At 46.2% G+C, this 19,316-nt stretch overlaps 2 protein-coding genes across 2 annotated transcripts; one reads left to right on the top strand and one right to left on the bottom strand.

Moving 5' to 3' along the window:
• Window positions 1–11,835: 11,835 nt before the first annotated feature.
• ELOVL3 (ELOVL fatty acid elongase 3) lies at window positions 11,836–14,847 on the top strand. The gene is made up of 4 exons (XM_007939907.1): window positions 11,836–11,939; window positions 13,185–13,316; window positions 14,010–14,161; window positions 14,417–14,847. The coding sequence occupies exons 1-4, from the start codon at window positions 11,836–11,838 to the stop codon at window positions 14,845–14,847; spliced, it is 819 nt and encodes a 272-aa protein (XP_007938098.1).
• A 1,817-nt stretch (window positions 14,848–16,664) lies between these two features.
• On the bottom strand, window positions 16,665–18,249 carry PITX3 (paired like homeodomain 3). Its single transcript, XM_007939906.2, has 3 exons — window positions 18,132–18,249; window positions 17,756–17,958; window positions 16,665–17,252 (listed from the first exon to the last, which is right to left on the bottom strand). Exons 1-3 carry the CDS (start codon window positions 18,247–18,249, stop codon window positions 16,665–16,667), a joined length of 909 nt encoding a protein of 302 aa, XP_007938097.1.
• Window positions 18,250–19,316: the final 1,067 nt, after the last annotated feature.

Genomic DNA, 19,316 nt, shown 5'->3' with positions numbered 1-19,316 from the left:
CTGCTGTCTGCTGAGGTTGATGAATCCAAGATCAGTAGGTAAAATGACAGATTTTTGGCTCACAGCCTCCAAAGGCAACAATCCCAAGAATGGCAGGCAATGTGGCAGGCCATTAGTTCAAGCCCAAGAACTGGAGATGAGGAATGTGTCAAATGCTAAATCCATTCCATATATAATGTAAGCAGGCCACACCATTGAGGCAACGCCCCTTCAACTGATTAAATGCTCACAGCAGATTCTACCATGCAGGTGATTATGCTGCATCCACTCTCATGATAGGGAATAACTACATTACAGCTGCCAAGCCACTCAAAATTATGGCCCAGCCCAGTTGACACACAACCTTAACTACCACAGGTGTGGAGAGACTAGAACCCTCATATACTTCTGATGGAACTGTAAAATGGTAGAATCACTTTGGAAAATGGTATGGCACTTGCTTAAAAAAATGGAAATAGAAATATCATATGATCCAGAAATCCCACTACTAGGTATATATCCTAGAGAAATAAGAGCCACAACATAAACAGATATATCCACAACCATATTAATCGCAGCATTATTCACATAGCAAAAAGATGGAAACAACCTAGGTGCCTTTCAACAGATGAATATATAAACAAGCTATGGTACATACACAAAATGGAATACTGTGCAATGCTGAGGAATAATGATGAATCTATGAAACATCTCACAACATAGATGAACCTAGAGGACATTATGCTGAGTGAAATTAGTCAATCACAATAGGACAGATATGGTATGATACCACTACTTTAAAAAGTCAAGAAAAAGTTTACACACAGAAAGAAATATTCTTTGAAGGTTATGGGGGAAGAGGAGGAGGAGGTAAATCACTAACTAGAGGGCAGACATATACTAACTTGGGTGAAGGGAGAGGCAATATACAATAAGGGTGAGCTCAGCACAAGATGATCAAAGCAAAGGAAGCACTGTGAGGAGCACAAGAGTTAAAGGTAACGAAGGTGAATACTATTACATACACAATCCTGCAATAACGGGAGTAACAACAATAATCTACAAGTTGATATCTAGATAAATATGCAAGCTGAACAGGTTTGCGGAGGTGAATGACAATCTTAGGAGACATCAAAGCCAATTGGCATAACATAGTGCACAAAGACAATGCTCTATGACCTATTTTAATGAATAGTGAATTTAGTGAATTTTCATGATGTCTTAAATGAGCAATCATCTTAGATGCAATTAAGTATTGGTCTCTGCCTGTTCAAAGTAAAGTGTAGAAAAGCAAAGATGCAATGAAACAATTAGTCCAAACAACTAATGGACCCACACAAAACCCAGCCTCCATGATCCTGAGACCAGAAGAACTGGACCGTGTCCCATTATCATGGCTGATCACTCTAAATGACATCACAGTAGGAGGTCCTGAATAGAATGGGAGAAAATGTGGAAGAAAACTCAAGATCATAAAAAAGACCAGGCTGATTGGGCTAATAGAGACTAATGTAACCCCCAAGACTATGTATGGCTCCTAGACACCTTTCAAGCCTGGAACTGGAACATGCCTGTGGCTCAATTTTCAGCCAAACAATAGCCAGTTTTCAGAAGACTTCAGGGGGGTATTTTTTTGTTTAAGTTTATCTCAAGGCAATAGTTTCAGGGGTTAATCCACCTTCCATGGTCCAGGAAGCTGAGAGTCCATGAAAAATTGAAATTCTTTTCCATATTTTCCCCTATCAGGTTTTTTCCTATGGAATCTTTGATCAAAATGTTCAGTAATGGTAGCTGGGCACCATCCAGTTCTTCTGGTCTCAGGGCAAAGAAGGTAATTGTTCATGGAAGCAATAGCCACACATTCCGTATCCTCCTCCTACCTGACTCTCCTTCCTCCTCAGTTCCTCCAGGTGAATAGAGACCAAGTGTTGTGCCTTCATGACTGCTTGAAAGTTTTTAAGACCACAGACACTTTACAACAAACTAGAACTAGAACTAGAAGAATAGAAGCACTAACCATGTTGTTAAGTCAATTAACTGGGGTGTGACATGAAACAATGACCCTAAACCCCCAATCCAAGGAACCAGATCTCATAAGTTGTTTGGTTTTACATAAGCAGCCTCAAAAGCTTTTTTTTTTTTTTTTTTTGTCATTGTTGTAAATATATCCATCACACAACTTTTGCCAATTCAACTTTTTACAGGCATACAAATTATTGACAGTAATTACAATAATCAGCTTTGCAAGTCTATCCTTAATCAACACAATTTTTAACCCCCTTTTCCTCTCCCACCCACCCCTGCTAACCACTAATAAATTCTGTTTTGTATACATTTGCCTTCTCTTGTCTTTTTATATAAATGAGGTTATACAATATTTGTCCTTTTGTGATTGACTTATTTCACTCAGCAGAATGTCTTCAAGCTCCATCCATACTGTAGTATCAAGAGTTCATTTCTCCTACTACCTGGATAATATAACCATTCATCTGTCAATGGACATTTAGGTTTTGTTCGTCCACCTTTTGGCTATTTTGAATAATACTGCAGAGAACATTGGTGTACCAGTCTCTTTTTGAGTCACTGGCTTCAAGTCTCTTGGGTATATACCTAAGATTGGGATTGCTGGGTCATACGGTAGCTCTATTTTTAGTTTTTTTGAGGAGCCGCCACACTGTTTTCCACAACTGAACCATTTTGCACCCCCATCACCAATGGGTAAAGGTTCCAATTTCCCCACATCCTCACCAACATTTATTATTCTCTGTGCTTTTTTTGTTTTGTTTTGTTTTGTTTTTTTAATGTTGGCCATCCAAGTGGGTCTATAGAGTTTGCTTTCTTTCAAACTTTTCATTGTGATTTGGGTGATAGTTTACAGAGCTACTTGGTTTTCTATTCAACAATTCATATGTATATTTTGTTGTGTGGCAATGACTGCAATCCCCTCAATGTAGCAGCACTCTTCCCACTTTCCTCCCTGTGTTAACTATTTCCATTCGTCCTTCTTTCCCATTTTCTTCCTGACTTCCAGACTTTATTTCTGGCCAGTATCACCTTTTTGCTCTTGTGTGGTTGACTGTTCTTACTAAGGAGTGCATGTTTCCCTGGTGTTGTTATTGTTCACCTCGTAGGCCTGTCTATTGTCTGGCTGAAAGTTGAGTCACAGGGGGTGAGTTCAGTTCCAGGCTTGACGGATGTCTAAGGGCCATAGTCTTTGGGGTTCCATCAGTCTCTATCAGACCAGTAAGCCTAGTCTTTTTGTGATTTTGAGTTTTGTTCCATGTTTTTCTCCCACTGTATTTGGGGTCTTCTACTGTGATCTCTTTCAGAGCAGTCAGCAGTGGTAGCCAAGTATTATCTACTTCTTTTGGGCTCAGGATCAGGGGAGCTAGGGTTCACATGGTTCATTAGCCTTTGGGCCAATTGTTTCCTTGCATCTTTGATTTCTTCATTCTTTTTCCTCCCTACAGGGAGAGGCCAACAGCTGCATCAAAGGTGATGTCTGATGATGTGCATTTCAAAAAACAAAAATGAGATAGAATAGAATGAAAATATCAGAAAGCACCACATATGGTAAGGATGAGTATTGTTTTGTAAAGCTTTTCTTCAAATATATGTATCTATAGGGTTACAGGGAGCTCTGGTGGCATAGTGCCTAAGGCATTTGACTACCAACCAGAAGGGTAGTAGCTCAAACCCACCAACCACTCCTCAGAAGGAGGGTTGGGCAATCTACTTCCATAGTGATACTGCCTCAGTGTGGTGTATTAAATTACTTAGTGTGGCTTTTCTACCCATAAGTCTTTGTAAACTCCAAGGTGGGATTTTCTATGAGTAACTGAGGAGCTCCTGATTGCTGAAGTTGTCCACCTGGAGTATTTCTGTTGGGAGTGGCACAAAACAATGTTCTGGGAGGTGCCCACTCTCTCTCATGTGCTTAGAGTTCTGATGCTATGATTGGCTAGTTTGACCACCCTGCCAGGCTCAAAAGGAGGCCTCCTAGAGGCAGAACTCTCTCTCACTGCTGGTTGAGGAAGACGTGCTGCCGAAAGAGACACAAGCCCCTGAAAGAGACACGTCCTGCTGGGAAAGAGACACAAGAGACATACATTGCTGAGTGAGACACTGAGGGACCCCCACTGCTGGAAAAGAGACTATGAGAGACTGTTGGCTGAGGGACGGTGGGCTGGGAGAGAGACTGAGCGTTCTTCCTGAACTTGAGTTGTAGCCTGGTGCTTCCTTAATAAACCCCATAATCCATGAGTTCTGTGTGGCCACTGCAGCAAATTATCGAACCCAGAGGAGAGGTGGTGGGTGCTTTGGGAGGAACGGTTGATGAAAGGGCTGGAGGGAGGCAGCATGTCTGGCCTCACAGGAATAGGCCTTGGGCTATTGATGGTAATTCTGTCTTCCTCTTGTGGGGTTCTAGGAGGTCAGAATATGAGGCCTCCTTGTTGTTTTAGTACTCAGAAACCCAAGGCGGGGTTGCTGAGTTGGATCCAACTCAATGGCAGTGGGTTTGGTTTTATTTGGTTTGGTATAGGGTTACAATGTAAAATGAATTTCTCTTTGCATTTCCCAAATATTATGAAAGTCACTACCTAATACATAGACATCACCCTTGGAGTCACAGTCTCTACAAAATTCTCACATCAATGCTTCTTAAACTTAATGAGTGTGTTAGACTGGGTTTTCTAGAGAAACAAAAACCAGCAAAACTTATATATATAGAGAGAGAAATTTATCTTAGGAAAATGGCTCACAAACGTATAGAAGCCGGCAAGTCCAAAGTTCCTGGATCAAACGTCAAGCTGGAGGCCTTTCCTGACTCCCGCAACCACAGAGGCTGAGAAGCTCAAGGCTGGCTGGCAGGCAGTACACCAGCTATTGACTCCAACAAATGACAAATCCAAGATCTCCAGGCCGAACGGTGGGCTGCTCACTCACAGACAGTTGTGGGCAGCACAACAGAATCCCAATACACAGAAGAATGTTTCTCTTCCCAGGATGTCCCTGGATATCCTGGAAGCAGGCCACACCCCTAGGGAAACTCCCCTTTGGCAGATTGGCCACTCAGAACACAGTCATCCGATCCCATCATGGGAACAACCACACAGAACTGGGGTCCAGCCAAGTTGACACACAGCTCCAACTATCACAATGAGTATGAGAACCATCTGGGAAGCTTGCTAAAAATATAATTCCTGTATGAACTGCTGTGTGGAAAATTAATTTGCCCTGTAAACTTTCATCCAAATCACTACATATATATATATATTATAATTCCCAAGCACAACCTATCTCCAGGTATGTCACAACAATGAACTCAAACATACCAATGATCATGAAAATAGCATAGATCTGAGTAATGTTTCATTCTGCTACACATAAGATGGTCATGAGTAGGAGCTGACTCTACTTCCCGATTCAGAGGGCTGAGGTGGGGCCTAGAGACTTCGTTTTTAATGCACTGGAGAGTCCAGTATAAATGGTCCTTGGGAACCCAATTTTCAAAGCCCTGCTTTACTTTATCTCCCTAACCAATTTCATTCACAACCAGAAATTCAACTACCCCTCTACCGTGAGTATTGAAGCCCAGACTGACAGCTTAAGTTCCAGACAACCATATATCAGGTACTCTTACCTGGATGTCCTATTGGCACCTTACATTTATATAGCCAAAACCGACTCTATGTCCCTTCTCACTTCACTAGTCAAATGTATTTTTTAAAAAAATTATTTCCCATTTTTGTGAGTGGACCCACTAACTATTTTGTCAAACAGCTTGACTAAAGGAGAGAGAGAGGGGTCAAAAAATATGTCAGGCTTAAGCCTAGGAGTAGCCACATAGAGTCCCACACCTAGAATGTTCCCTTCCTTGGTTTGAAACCCTGCTGTTATATTAAAAAATCCTTAATAATTTTTAACAAGGTCCCTGCCTTTTTATTTTGCACTAGGTCCCGTAAGTCATGTAGCCAGTCCTACCTAGGAGCCTGGTCGCGATTTTAATAGAATCAAGGCAGTTAGCAAAGGAACAGGTCTGGGAAGAAGGTGAACTAGGTTTCTACACACTGAATGCAACTTTTGTGTAACTCAGGTCAGCCAGGTGGAGAATTTCAGTGGCAGTTGGAATTGGAGCAAGAATTACAAAAGAGGGATCAAGATGGAAGATAAATAATTTGGATTCATCCAAATGGAAGTGATAGGTGAAGTCATGAAAATTAATTAGGTAGGCAGTGTAGAGAGTACAGGGAGAAAGAGTAAAAGACAGGGACAGGACTTTAAGAAATATTAAATATGTGAAAAGAAAGAGAAGAACAACTACCCAAGGCATAGGCGGAAATATAGAGGGAAATTCCAGACAGTAAAAATACTGGTGAAAAGGATGTGAGTCTGCTAGGGACATTCACGATCCTAGATGAGGAAATGTGGAAGCAGAGAAGCCAATTAGTGACAGAATAGAGGCAAAATATTTCAATCCAAGAAATTTTAATATGTTTGTTCTAATTTTGAACATTTAGTGTTTTCCTTTTTTGATTATAAAAATAATATTTTAAACTCCCATATTCCACCACCCAGAGACAAACTCTTCAGCATTTTGGAGCATTTCCTTCTAGTCTTTTTTCTCCACAAGAACTTTACAAATATCCTTTTCATTCACATTTCTTCCACATTTTTAATCTACAAAATTGGAATCATATTATACTTGCAATCTCACATCCTGTATTTTTTACTTACTGTATCCTGAGAAATCTCTATGTCTTTGTCAGCATTTTTTTCCTGGATAGGTGGCATTCCAAACTGTTATGACATCAATGTTAAAACATCGTGAAAGACTATTTAAAAGATTTGTAAAGTTTTTCCTATAAGCTCTTCACTTCATCAACTGATTTCACATTTCAGTGTTTCCTTTCAGATTAATCCTTTTGGGACATCATTGCTTTTAGATAATTGAGGTCATAGGGTGTATGTATGAATATGAATGTTTTCCTTTCACATAATTTTATAAATATGTTTTCATGTTCCTCCATGTTCTTCTAGTAGCTGCAGGCTGTTCTGTGATGTTAGTATTCAATAGTTTAATCATCCATTAGTGGGTTGTTTCCAGTTCTGTATTATTCTAAGTCTCACTGACATAGTATTTTAATACACAGATGTTTTATCCTTTTGGTTTATTCCACTGGGTCAAATCCCTAGGTTAAAGACTGGGTCAAAGCACACCAACACACTGGCTCTTGCTAAGTGTCACCTAAGGGTGTTTCCACATGTCCATTTACTTGGCCACTAGCCAGGTGTGACTGTACCTGTTTCCCAAGGTTTTGATCAGCATTGGGCTTTTAATTTTTACCTGGTTTAATGGATGTTAATTGGGACCATACTAGACATACAGTCTTTAATTTGCATTTCCCTAATTGCTAGGTAAATTGAGTCTCTTTTTTTAAATATGTTTATTGTTTGTATTTCCTCCTAGGTGCCTATTCAGTTCAAAGCAACAGACATAATTTGAGTGCCCACCATGTGCCAGGTGCTGTGTGCTATCCTCAAGGACGATGAATGAATGAAAATGACTATTTGGGTTAGGGTGGGGAAGCCAGGGCAGTACAGACAATATGTGACTAACTGTACTCCATCCGTAGAGGTGCAATACTGGCAGTCAGTATGGGTACAAGACAAAGAGGAAAGGGTTTGACCCTGTTGAAATTAGGTTATGCTTTTGCAGAGCAAGTGCCTTTAGAGCTATGACTGAACAATGAGTAATATTTGTCCCACTGAGAAAAGGGCCTCTTGGGGAGAGGGGACAATATGTATCAATTTAAAGGGGTTAAATAAACTAAAATACAGTACTTGTGTATATGGAGTTGTGACTCTTTCATTATGGCTAAAATGTGGAATGTTGGGGGCAAAGGATGATGGGACATTGGCTGCAAAGAAAAGGTCAGGACTAAATTCAGGAATTTGATCTTTATCCAGAAGATTTTTTTGTTATTAAAGAATGATGACATGAGCTGATGTGTGTTTTAGTAAGACCTTTTTGGGAGAAAATGTGAAGCCAATAAGAAGAATCTGTGTCCTTAACTATGTACCCAGGACTATAGGTAAATAGGACTATGGAGCTCTGGTGGTGCAGTGCCTAAGGCATTTGACTGCTAACCAGAAGGCTGGCAGTTCAAACCCTCCAGCCACTCCACTACAGGAAGATCAAGCAATCTACTTTCATAAAGATTTACTGCTTTGGAAACCTATGAGGGGTTGCTATGAATCGGAATTGACTCCATGGCAATGAGTTTAGGTAAGCTTTTTATATGTTCTACTTAAAAGTATAGTACCATTTCATGGCTCTCCTTTTGACTTAATTTAGTTGATTTTTATAAAAAGAATTTGAAATTTGTGTGAAGTCGATTGAGGGGGAGTAATTGTTATTGATGCTTGCTCAAAGCTTTACATTGTATAACGCCCTTTAATGTACATGATCTCATTTGATCCTCAGAAGCATCCTTCTGAGGTGGATATTAGGTCCATTTTACATGAGAAAGCTGAGGCCAAGAAATATTTGATGATGTCTTATCCAAGGTCATTGTGTTAGACTGGGTTCTCTAGAGAAACACAAAAAACCAGAAAAGTGTATATATATATTTATAGAGAGAGAGAGAGAGAAATTTATCTTAGGGAAATGGCTTACAAGCGTATAGAAGCCGACAAGTCCAAGCCTCTGGAGGAGATGGGCTGGCGGCCACTTTAGCTTCTGTAAGCGCAGGGGGCTGAGAGATTCAAGGCTGGCAGGCAGTACACTGGTTGTTGACTCCAACAAAAGATGAATCCAAGATCTCCAGGCCGCGCGGTGGGCTGCTCACTCACGGAAGTATAGTCCGCACACCAGGGTTCCAATCCCTCAAAGAATGTGGCTCTTCCCAGGATGTCCCTGGATATCTTGGAAGCAGGCCACACCCCTAGGGAAACTCCCCTTGGGCAGACTGACCACTCAGAACACAGTCATCTGATCCCATCATGGGAACAACCACACAGAACTGGGGTCCAGCCAAGTTGACACACAGCTCCAACTATCACAGTCATCTAGCTATCACGTGGCAGAGATAGAATTTGAATGGAGGCATTCTGATGACCATGCCACCTCTAAAATAAATGATAGGGCTTGGTGTCATATGAGAAGGAGCTCTGGTGGTGTAGTGGTTATGGCATTTGACTGCTAACCAAAAGGTTGGGGGTTCAAAACCACCAGCTGGTCTGCAGAAGACAGATGAGGCCATCTGCTTTAGCAAAGATTTATAGCCTTGAAAGCCCAGTGGGGGTCACTATGAGCAGGAATCAAATCGATGGCAATGAGTTTAGTTTCTTTGATTTGGTGTCATATAAAGGAGTAAAATATGATTTCACAAGTTCTAACCTGGGAAATTAGATAAATGGTGACTGGGAAGAACAGTCTGTTTTTGAGGAAGACAATAAATTCTGTTTAGGATGATCCTCTCTGAGAGTTCTAGCAGAACATACTAGTGGAATTATCTAACAAACCGTTGGAAATAGGGACAGAAGTGGGGCTGAGAAGTCACAGAAGTGATAGGGAGCTACTTGGCATCTGATAATGCAAATGGCTGGTCTTTTGAAAACTGTCAGAGCCATGTGCTCATACCACCCCACACTGACTGCCTCTTCTTTCTCTATGCCGAGGCTTTCAAAAGAACTGAGAATCAGAAAGAAAAAACAAAGCATACTAGCACAAAAGATGTAACACACTTGGAATGTTCATCTTGGAGAAAGAGAGTATCACCCAGATTTACAGGCTGAGAATTTCATCCATTTAGTCACTCATGCAATAAATATACTTGAGTTCCTACATGGGCTGCCTGGTGTTAGGGAACGGAGTTGAGCAAAATAGACATATTCTCTGCATTCATGAAAACCAGGGACATTTTCTAACTGTACTTATCACAAGATTCTGTGAGCTAGGCAGGCTGGCAACTATGACTATCTGCATGTTTCTGATGAAGAATGAGTCTCAGAGAGATTAGGTAATTTGCCTGAAATTGCATAGCTGGTCAGTGGTGGAGCCAGGACTTCAACCCAGATCTTGCAACACCTGCATGGTATTATTGTAATATGAATTATTTCATTTATTCATTCAACAATCAAATAGGTATTGATCATCTTGTGTCAGACTACGCACGAAGCAGTTGGAAACCACTGAAGAGGGTTAAGAAGGAAAGTAGCACGATCCAATATAAGTTTTAAACAGAACTTTCTTCTGAGAGAGAGGACAGAAAGTAGCGGTTTCCAAAGCGTGGCCTGGAACCACCTACAAGAGCAGTCCCTGGAGCTGGGACTCAGGAATCTGAAAGTCAACCAGGCTTGGAGTCTTGTCGACCTTCTGAGTCTAATGTACTAAAGAGGGAGAAGCAAAGAATTAAAGCAGGAGGTAGTGGGACCAGTTAACATGGCAACAGTGATGACTGTACTAATCAGGTGAAAGGTGATCAGGTGCAGAGACAGGATGCACATGAGAGTCATTTAGGTGGGATGGACAGGACATCTCACCCCACCCTTCCATGGACACTAGCTGAAGTTCAGAAGTGAAGCTGAGATTCCTGTCTGGGTTCTCTAGCCCAGAGCCTGTGGGCTTTATTTACTGCACTTAGCCATATATAGCCACATCTTGATTTTAAAAGATTCTTAATTTCTCTTGGCACTTTTTCTGCAAATCTCTATCTTATCTCAAATTTGTGCAACTGCAGGCAAGCAGTGTATTTCTCTCTGTTTCTAAAAGACTAGGGGAGACGTAAGAGACAGCAAAGACATTGGAGCTTCTAAAACATTTCTTTATTTAGGGCTGGGTACACAGGCCCATTTGACTACACAAGTACAGACTGGAGAGACAGAACAGCAGGACCCTGAGGAGATGCACTGAACTTCCGCCTCCTATACCCTAGGAGGCCTCCAGGAAACCTGAAGACAATAATCCCAGAAGCCTGCAGGGCAACAGGAATTCTTCGCCAAGGTTATTATTGGGTGTCAGGCTGGCGCAGTTCAGGAATTCAGGAAATCTTAAAGAAACCACAGGAGCCTCAACAACCGCCTCCCTAAACATCAACAACCTCCACAATTAAACTCATTACAATTCATCCCCCTCCCACCCACAATCACAGACCCAAAGCTAAGAGGCAGTCTGCACTACTGGAGAGGCTCTTTGCTGACCTTTCCCTAATCTCGTTCATCTTCATCCCCGGACTGAGTTTCCCGGGATCTAGGGAGCCAGGACACTGATGCCCCCATCTCTGGATGGGGACATCAGAAGCTGAGGACACCTTAACTCTCTCCTCAGTCCAGGTGGGTCAGGATTATAGCCAACCAAGGCAAAGGCTACAGTTAGTGTGCTAGGGGAGGACCCGCCAGTTCGGATACCCGGACAGCTGTCAGAGACCGAGCCAAAAAGGTGGGAATGGACGGGTGAAGAAGGAAAAGGATGGAAAAGTGGGCCGGGAGCGGTTCTACAGAGGGTTTGGGGCCAGGGCGTGCGAAGCGCCTGTGGAAAGTGCCCTTGAGGTTGACCAATCAGAGAGCGGGCTGCAGCCTAGGGGCAGGGCGGGGGCGTATCTCGGCTGAGATTGGGTAACACTTGGGACGTGGTGGCGCGCCTGCGGGGTCGCCGCTTTGCAACTCCATGATATATACCTCTGTACTTGCAGCGGTGCACACCTGCTGGGTTGCAGCACACGGGCCTGCCTCGCACACTCTCCTCCGCAAGCGCCGGGTTCCTCACGTCCTGGGTCAGTTCCATCCCGCCGGGAGTTTCTCTCTACTCGGGCCAGCTCCCCAAGCTCCAGCCCTCGACGTCTGCAGAACGAAATGGCCACAGCCATGAATGTCACCCAGCAAGTAAACCAGGTGTTCCATTCCTACAAATTCGAACAGATTGGGCCCGTTTTAAGGGTCTTTGTGGAGGAGTACTGGTGAGACTGGGGGAAGGGAAATCGCCATGCCAGGGATCCGGCCCAGCTGAGTGCTGTTGGGGAGTGGGTAGGGACAAGGATTTTCCTGAAAAACAAATGTATGGGGCTCCCCCGTACTGGCTCCACACTCTGCTGTTGAAGGTGCAGGTAGTGTAGCACCTCAAAGCGTTGAGAGCTGAAAGACAGGTCAGAAGGCAGAAATAAGAGGATGGGAGAGAAATAGGAGAGGAGACAGAAACCAAGGAGAAAGTCTTAGTGAGACCTGGTGGCTGAGGAGTAAGGTTGATCTAAATCCTCACACCCACCTTAGAAATGACTGTTCTCGATCATGGTAATGGTTAGACAATATGATGAATGTAATTAATGTCATTGAATTGTGCACATGAAAAATGTTGAAAAGGTGTTTTGTTACATATGTATTTATTTTAAAAAATATATTAAATAATAATAGATAGAGGGAGTGAATGAGCTAAGATTTGAAGACAGGGAGTTTGGCTCCAAGTCTGTTCATTCTGCCCTAGAAGGGCATCCCTGTCCCTCTGTGATACTTTCATGGGCCACCCAGCACCACACCCCATCCCTTTGTCCTTCAACTTCCTCAAGTACATGTTATCTGCACCTCTTACAACTTCTTAATTACACAATGCCTGAATTAGTAAAAAAAAGAAAAAAGAAAAAAGAAAAGAAATGACTGTTCTCCACCCTTTGTGGCTGTGTGTGTATGTGTGTAGTGCTAGTGCCTAGGGACTGCCTACCCTTCACAGTCACCACGTTGTTCCCCACATGCTCCATTGTCCCCGCTGTGGAGAAGGAGGTAAAGTTAAGGAGATCTTCGTTTTCCCCAGGCTGACTTTGCCCTAATGTTCCTCAAAGGTGTCTGTGGACTGGTTTTGTGCTCTGGTCAATCTGCCATGGTCCAACCAGGCAGAAGCAATTGCCATATACATCTTACACTGCAGCCTTGAGTTGTTTCTAGGCATGGCTTAGATAACCATTGCCCCACTTCCAAGCCCAGCAATAGAGCAGAAATTATAATAATAATAATAAACTTGGACATAACCCCTGCCCTGTGCCAGATACTTTATATGCATTAACTCTGTTAGGAGAGGCATGTTATTCCCCTCTTACACAGTAAAAGTGGCAGACCTGGGCTCCAACCTAGAGCACTCACCTGGAGAGATGAGTGAGCATGCCCCTGGCCAGCACTCACCCATGAGGGCATCCTCTCTGACTTCTGCCTTCCAGGGCAACCTCGTTCTCCATAGCTCTCATCTACCTGCTGCTCATTTTTGTGGGGCAGAACTACATGAAGACACGAAAGGGCTTCAACCTGCAGAAGCCTCTTGTCCTCTGGTCCTTTAGCCTTGCCATCTTCAGGTAAGACACCTCTCTAATCCCCAACATACCTCTGGACCCTCAATCCCCATTCTCTCCCCCTGCCCTCATTCCAGAAACCTCAACTGGAGGTTAATCACCATTCTGCCCCCCACGTTGCCTCCTGACATTCTTCCATCCTCTCAGCTCAGCTCCCTTCCTCAGCATCCACTTTCTTCATATATTATCCTGTTTCCCTTTTGCCCCAGGCCCCAAACTGGCTATCTCTGCTCCATCCCTTTTGGCTTCCTAAGGTCTTGTACTTCCACCAAATCTCTTCAGCCTCTAATACTCCCGGCTACAAACACCCTCTCCCAAGACCTTCCAGTAGCTTCTCAAGCCTCTCCTTCCCATATTTCCTCCCCTAAACACATTCAATCTTCCCCATTCTGCCACCCACCACCTTCTGGGTTCCTATCCCATCCCAAGTACCACATTCCCTAACCCAGTCTTCAGTCCCATGCCCCAGAATTCCTTGGCCTTTCTGTAGCCCTCGTCTCCTCTATACTACTAGTTGGAGCTATCAGTTGGTCCCAGGATCTCAGAAGCTGTGAGCATCCTCCCACAAGGCACCATCACCCCTCAAAGGGAGGGAGCTGGTGGAGTTTAGAACTTAAATACCTGGCCAGCTAGGGGGCAGGGGTGGTTTGGTGCCTGGAGATGACTCTTACACCCTCTCTCTTTGTCTGATTTTAGTATCCTGGGGACAGTGAGGACGTGGGCCTTTATGGGGACCGTGCTACACAGAATAGGCCTAAAACACTCTGTGTGCTTTGGCTTCTTCATCAGCAATACCACAGTCAAATTCTGGTCCACCCTATTTGTTTTGAGCAAGGTCATTGAACTTGGTGAGTGTCAAGGCCTCATTCCTCTAGTGCCCAGGAAGAGGCATCCTTCTCAGAGTCCTCCTTTCACCAGTCACATGGGGAGCTCCTTCCCCACCCGAGTCCTAACAGCTCTTAGCCAAGCCCTTCTTCAGACTCTCTGCCACACATCCCCTCCCCCCTCCTTGAGAGTTCTCCCTGTATTCCCACACTGGGTGTAGGGGTGTATGTGGCTCCAACACTGGGTGTGTGTGCCAATTTTGACTTCCTACCTCTTAGGAGACACAGCCTTCATCATCCTGCGTAAGCGGCCGCTCATCTTTGTGCACTGGTACCACCACAGCACAGTGCTAGTGTTCACAAGCTTTGGGTTCAAGAGAAGCATGGTTTCTGGTGGCTGGTTCATGACCATGAACTTTGGCGTGCATGCCATCTTGTACACCTACTACACTCTAAAGGCTGCCAGAATGAATCCTCCCAAGATGATTTCCATGCTTGTCACCAGCCTACAGATCCTGCAGATGTTTGTAGGAGCCATCATTGGCGTCCTGACTTACACCTGGAGACATGAACAGGGATGTGACACCACCACAGTGGAACAGTTCTTCTGGTCCTCCATGTTATATTTAACTTATTTCATCCTCTTTGTCCATGTCTTCTGCCAATCCTACATCATACCAAAGGTCAAAAACAAGACCAAGAGCCAGTGAAGAATTGGAGAAAAAGTGAGAGACTCAGGCTCTCTCCTCCCCAGGGCACAGAGGGGGTGAACTTAGGTTTTGGGAGAATTATTAGGGTGCCTTACCTTCGTTAGTTCCCCCATGGGATGTGTGTCCCAAGGTGGCAAGAAGTTATGACAGACAGGAGGTATCATCCTTGGGATGGGGATATGGTGTACTGTGTTGATGCTTCTTTTTTTACTATGAAAGCCAAGCAGGCCCTGGGATGGTATAAGACTGTGGAGTATCCCCAAAGGTGATTTATTTATATTTCTATGCAGAAATCTTTCTACTTCTTGCTTTTTTTTTTTTTTTTTTTTGATTAAAGATTTCAACGAGATGAGTAGTCCTTTTGGGATTTGGTGGAAGGGTGGAAGAAGAGTGCTGCTGTGTTTGGGGTACCTGACAGTGGGGGGAGGTGGACAGCCTATGAGAGTGGAAGGATGAGAAGTACACACACAGACACTCAATAAGAATTCTTTGCCTGGTAGGCACTTAATAACTGTCTGTTATAAACTAGAATTTTATTGCTATTAGAGGCCCAAACCCCCCCAAGTAAAAAACAGGTGCAGAAATATGAAGTGACGTATTTAAGATCACAAGCATCCTAAGTTGCAGAATTTAGGATCATTTCGCTATTCCACGCTAGGGAGGGTCTGCCCCCCTCACATGTTGTATGTTGTTTACACCCGGAAATAAGCAGTAGAGTCCAGATCTACGAGTTATCCTCCCTGAGACCACTAAGTGGCGCCGCAGCACCAGCATTGGCCAATACTAGCTGAGAAGAGGCTGTAGAGAGACGCGCGCGTAAACACACACACTCACAAAAACGCACACACACCACTCCCCACACCCAAAAGGCGTATCAGCGGGAAATAGTGCCTATGAGAATTAGTTTTAAGTTGCTGAATGGTATCTCTCGCAGCTGGCGATGGAAACTGCAATGGCGAATAGAAACTGCTCATTGGCGTCTCCCCTGCCCACCCCAGTGCCGTACCTGCTATGTATACTCCAGATACCCCGCTGAGACAACACGTTTTCCCGGGAAACACACATGCATCTTTTTCTTCAAGAAACACCCACAAACACACACACAGCCTTTTCTCCAGGAAACATACACAACAAAACCCATTGCTATGGAGTCGATTTTGACTCATAGCGACCCTATAGAAAGCGTAGAATTTCCAAGCCTGCAATCTTTACAGAAGCAGAATGACACATCTTTCTCCCGCTGATCGGTTTGAATTGCCCAGCCTTCCATTCTCAGCTGAGCGCTTGCTTTAACTACTGTGCCCCCAGGACTCCTTAGAAACACAAGCACACACCCTTTTTTCCAGGAATCCTCTGGGTCTTCCCATCTTGGGGGTGGTTGAACGGGCTAAAGCCCACGAGGAGCCTGAACCGTCACCTCGCTCCTGTTCAGCCCAGCCTTCCTTTAAAAAATGGGGCTCGTGTTTGGAGAGGGCTCAACCGCAACTCTCAGTCATCAAGCTTTTCAAGTCCGCGAATGTTTATTTGATTTATCTTTGAAAATGGAAGAAAGGGAGTCTGGAGAAGGCGGGATAGGCCAAGGGTGAGTTGGCCCCTTGGGTCCCTGTTCCTGGCCTTAGTCCCAAGGGCGTGGTCTGTGTGTGGGGGGCCCAATCCCACCTCAGGGAGGGAGGCCCCCTCCTGAGCCGGCCGCCCCCCACCAGCCTAAGCATTCCTCTCAGACTCTGGGGCGGGGGAAGCCAGTCGAGATGACCCCAGTCTCGGCAGGCTGTGAACCATCGCCTCCGCCGCCGGGGGTGATCCACAAGCCGGGCCGCTCATACGGGCCGTTCCACTGCATACTGGCAAGGACTGAGGTTGGCGGCCGGGGGCGGCCCGGGCACCGCGGGGTAGCTGAAAGAGGCGTGCTGTTTAGCCTTGAGCCGCAGGCTGGCCAGGCTCGAGTTACAAGGGTCCCGATATACGTAGGGAGAGGAAGCAGCTGCTGCTGCGGCCGCAGCGGCCGAGGCGTAAGGGCAGGACACTGCCCCAGAGGACACGGCGGCCGGAGCTAGCCCGGGGGGTGCGCCGCCCAGGCCCTGCAAGGCCCCGGGCCCCGGCACGGTGCCCGGGGCGGCCGCAGCCGAGGGCACCATGGAGGCGGCGATAGAGCTGGGCGGCGAGAAGACGGGCTGCGAGGCCAGAGGCCCCACGTTGACCGAGTTGAAGGCGAACGGGAAGGTTTTGGCGGCGAGCGGCGGGGCGAGCGCCTTGGGCGGCCAGTTGCCGTACGAGTAGCCGGAGTAGACCTCCTCATAGGGCGGCACCAGACCCCCGAGCGGCGCGGTGAAGCCGCCCTTGCACAGCTCCGCCTGTTGGCTGCGCTCGCGCTTGCGCCACTTGGCGCGCCGGTTCTTGAACCACACCTGCGGGCGCAGAAGAAAGGCCGTCAGGGCCAGTGGAGCGGCGTCGGCTGACCGAGTCAAAGTGGCTGGGGCGCGGACACGCAGGCGGGGATTGGGGCCCGGGCCGGGGGCTGGGCAGAGGACAGACAAGATGAGCTGGCTGGAGACCGTGCTGGGGGTCGCGGACCAGCCAGTGGGAATGGGAGGGGAGGAAGGAAGCTGGACTGAGGCAGGGGCAACAGGGTTGGAAGAGGGGCAAGAAATAGGATGGGGGTCAAGGAGGGGTGAAGCGGAAAAGAGACAGCGACAGAGACGAAGAAAGCGCCGCCTGGAGGGAGGCTGGGGTAAGAGCAGAACCTGAGGGTTAATGAGAAGTTGACGTGGGGCAGCTGTGGGGGGCGTGGGCAGTGGTTGTTGGATGAGAGCACGCCGCAGGCGGGGCAGAACCACGGCCTGAGAGCTCCAAAGCTGGCCAATCAGGGGCCGCGCGAGGGAGACCAGGGTGGGGTCAGGGTCCGCCGTACCCGCACGCGGGCCTCAGTGAGGTTGGTCCACACGGCGATCTCCTCGCGCGTGCTCATGTCTGGGTAGCGGTTTCTTTGAAAGGTCGCCTCCAGCTCCTGCAACTGCTGGCTGGTGAAGTGCGTGCGCTGCCGCCTCTGCTTCTTCTTCAATGAGCCGTCCTCGGGGGAGCCGCCCGGCAGCGAAGCCGAGGCCCTTTCCGAATCTGGGGGCGGGGATTGGGGGCCGGTCACAGAGAGTCAGGCCTTGCCGGCACGCCCCCCCCCCCGGCTTAGTTAGTGACCTCCTCACTCCCACCCCTGGCTTCCACCCGGAGGTCCCATCCCCATTAGGGATTGAGTTGCTATCTCCTCCACTCCCAGAAGGGGGCTCGCTCACCACTGTGCTCCTGGCCTTTGCAGCTGTGCTCTGGGAGCGGGGGATGCGGAGTGCCCGCGTCTGAAAGCGACAGAGCAGGGCTCCGGGCCTCCGCCTCGCTGAGCAGGCCGAACTCCATGGAGGGAGGAATCTGTAGGGAAGAGAAAACACAGACCACATTGCTGGGGGGTGAAATTTCAGAGGTATCCGGTTCCCAGAAGTGTTTCCCCCTAAATTCTCTGCCCCCTTTCTCAGCCCCTGACCTGAAGCTGTATGGGTTGCCCTAGCATAGAATGGAGAAATAGCAGCTTAAGAGGAACAGGGCTTATATTCAGAGCTTTTATGCACATATATACACACCAGACTTTATTCACTGCTGGGTGCCTAGAACTGTGCCTGGTACACAGTTGATGTTCAAGAAATATTTATTGAATTAATGAAAACGTATATTAATGTACATCATATATAGCACCCTCACGTCTTAAAAAATTTCACAGTAGCCCCATATGCTCAACACACCCCTCAGCTCTGTTATTCATTCACCTTGGGACAGATCAGATTTTCAACTAGGCCTAAGATTTTCTCCTATGAAAATAATCATGGCTATCAGTTATGAATACTCATGTGCCTTAGCTTCATTATCTCCCACCCTCACAAGAATGCAGCGAGGTTAAGTATTAGCACCCTTTTCCAGGTGAGGAACCTGAGACTTGAAGAAACTTAAGATCACAGAGCTTGTAAGTAGTGGAACTGGGATCTGAATCAGGTCTGTGGCTGAACCAGGAGATAATGTTTTTTTCTTGGTTTGCTTTTCAAATTCTGTTTGAATTACTATCCAGAAAGCCCCTCAGGTGCCTGGCTAGAACTGTAGCCTGTCCTTGCTTAGGCCTGCTTCAACTAGGGCACCTCTGCTTTTGTCTGCTCTGCTTATGCTTTCTGGAGAGATTTCATTTTGATTTCTCTTCAGAAAGAGTTCTGAGATCAAAACAACGTCGAAAAGCTCTGGGCTCTCGGGCCCTGTCTGCACCTCTGCCTGCCCAGGCACATGTGGCATCCCACCAGTCAAGGCTCTACTCTCATGCACAGCCCATCCCCTGCAGTAGGTGTGGGCTTCTTAAAACCACCACCCTACCCATCTTCCCCGTCCCAAATCTAGCCTGACAGAGCCTAAAAGCCTTCTCCAAGTCTCTGCTGCAGACTCCTTTA

The sequence above is a fragment of the Orycteropus afer genome, unplaced genomic scaffold (genome assembly GCF_000298275.1).
Source record: "Orycteropus afer afer isolate SDZICR_OR568_19922 unplaced genomic scaffold, OryAfe1.0 scaffold00064, whole genome shotgun sequence".
NCBI lineage: Eukaryota > Metazoa > Chordata > Mammalia > Tubulidentata > Orycteropodidae > Orycteropus > Orycteropus afer.
Note: the sequence above shows the minus strand (reverse complement) of the source record. Positions and strands in the feature narration are given on the sequence as shown.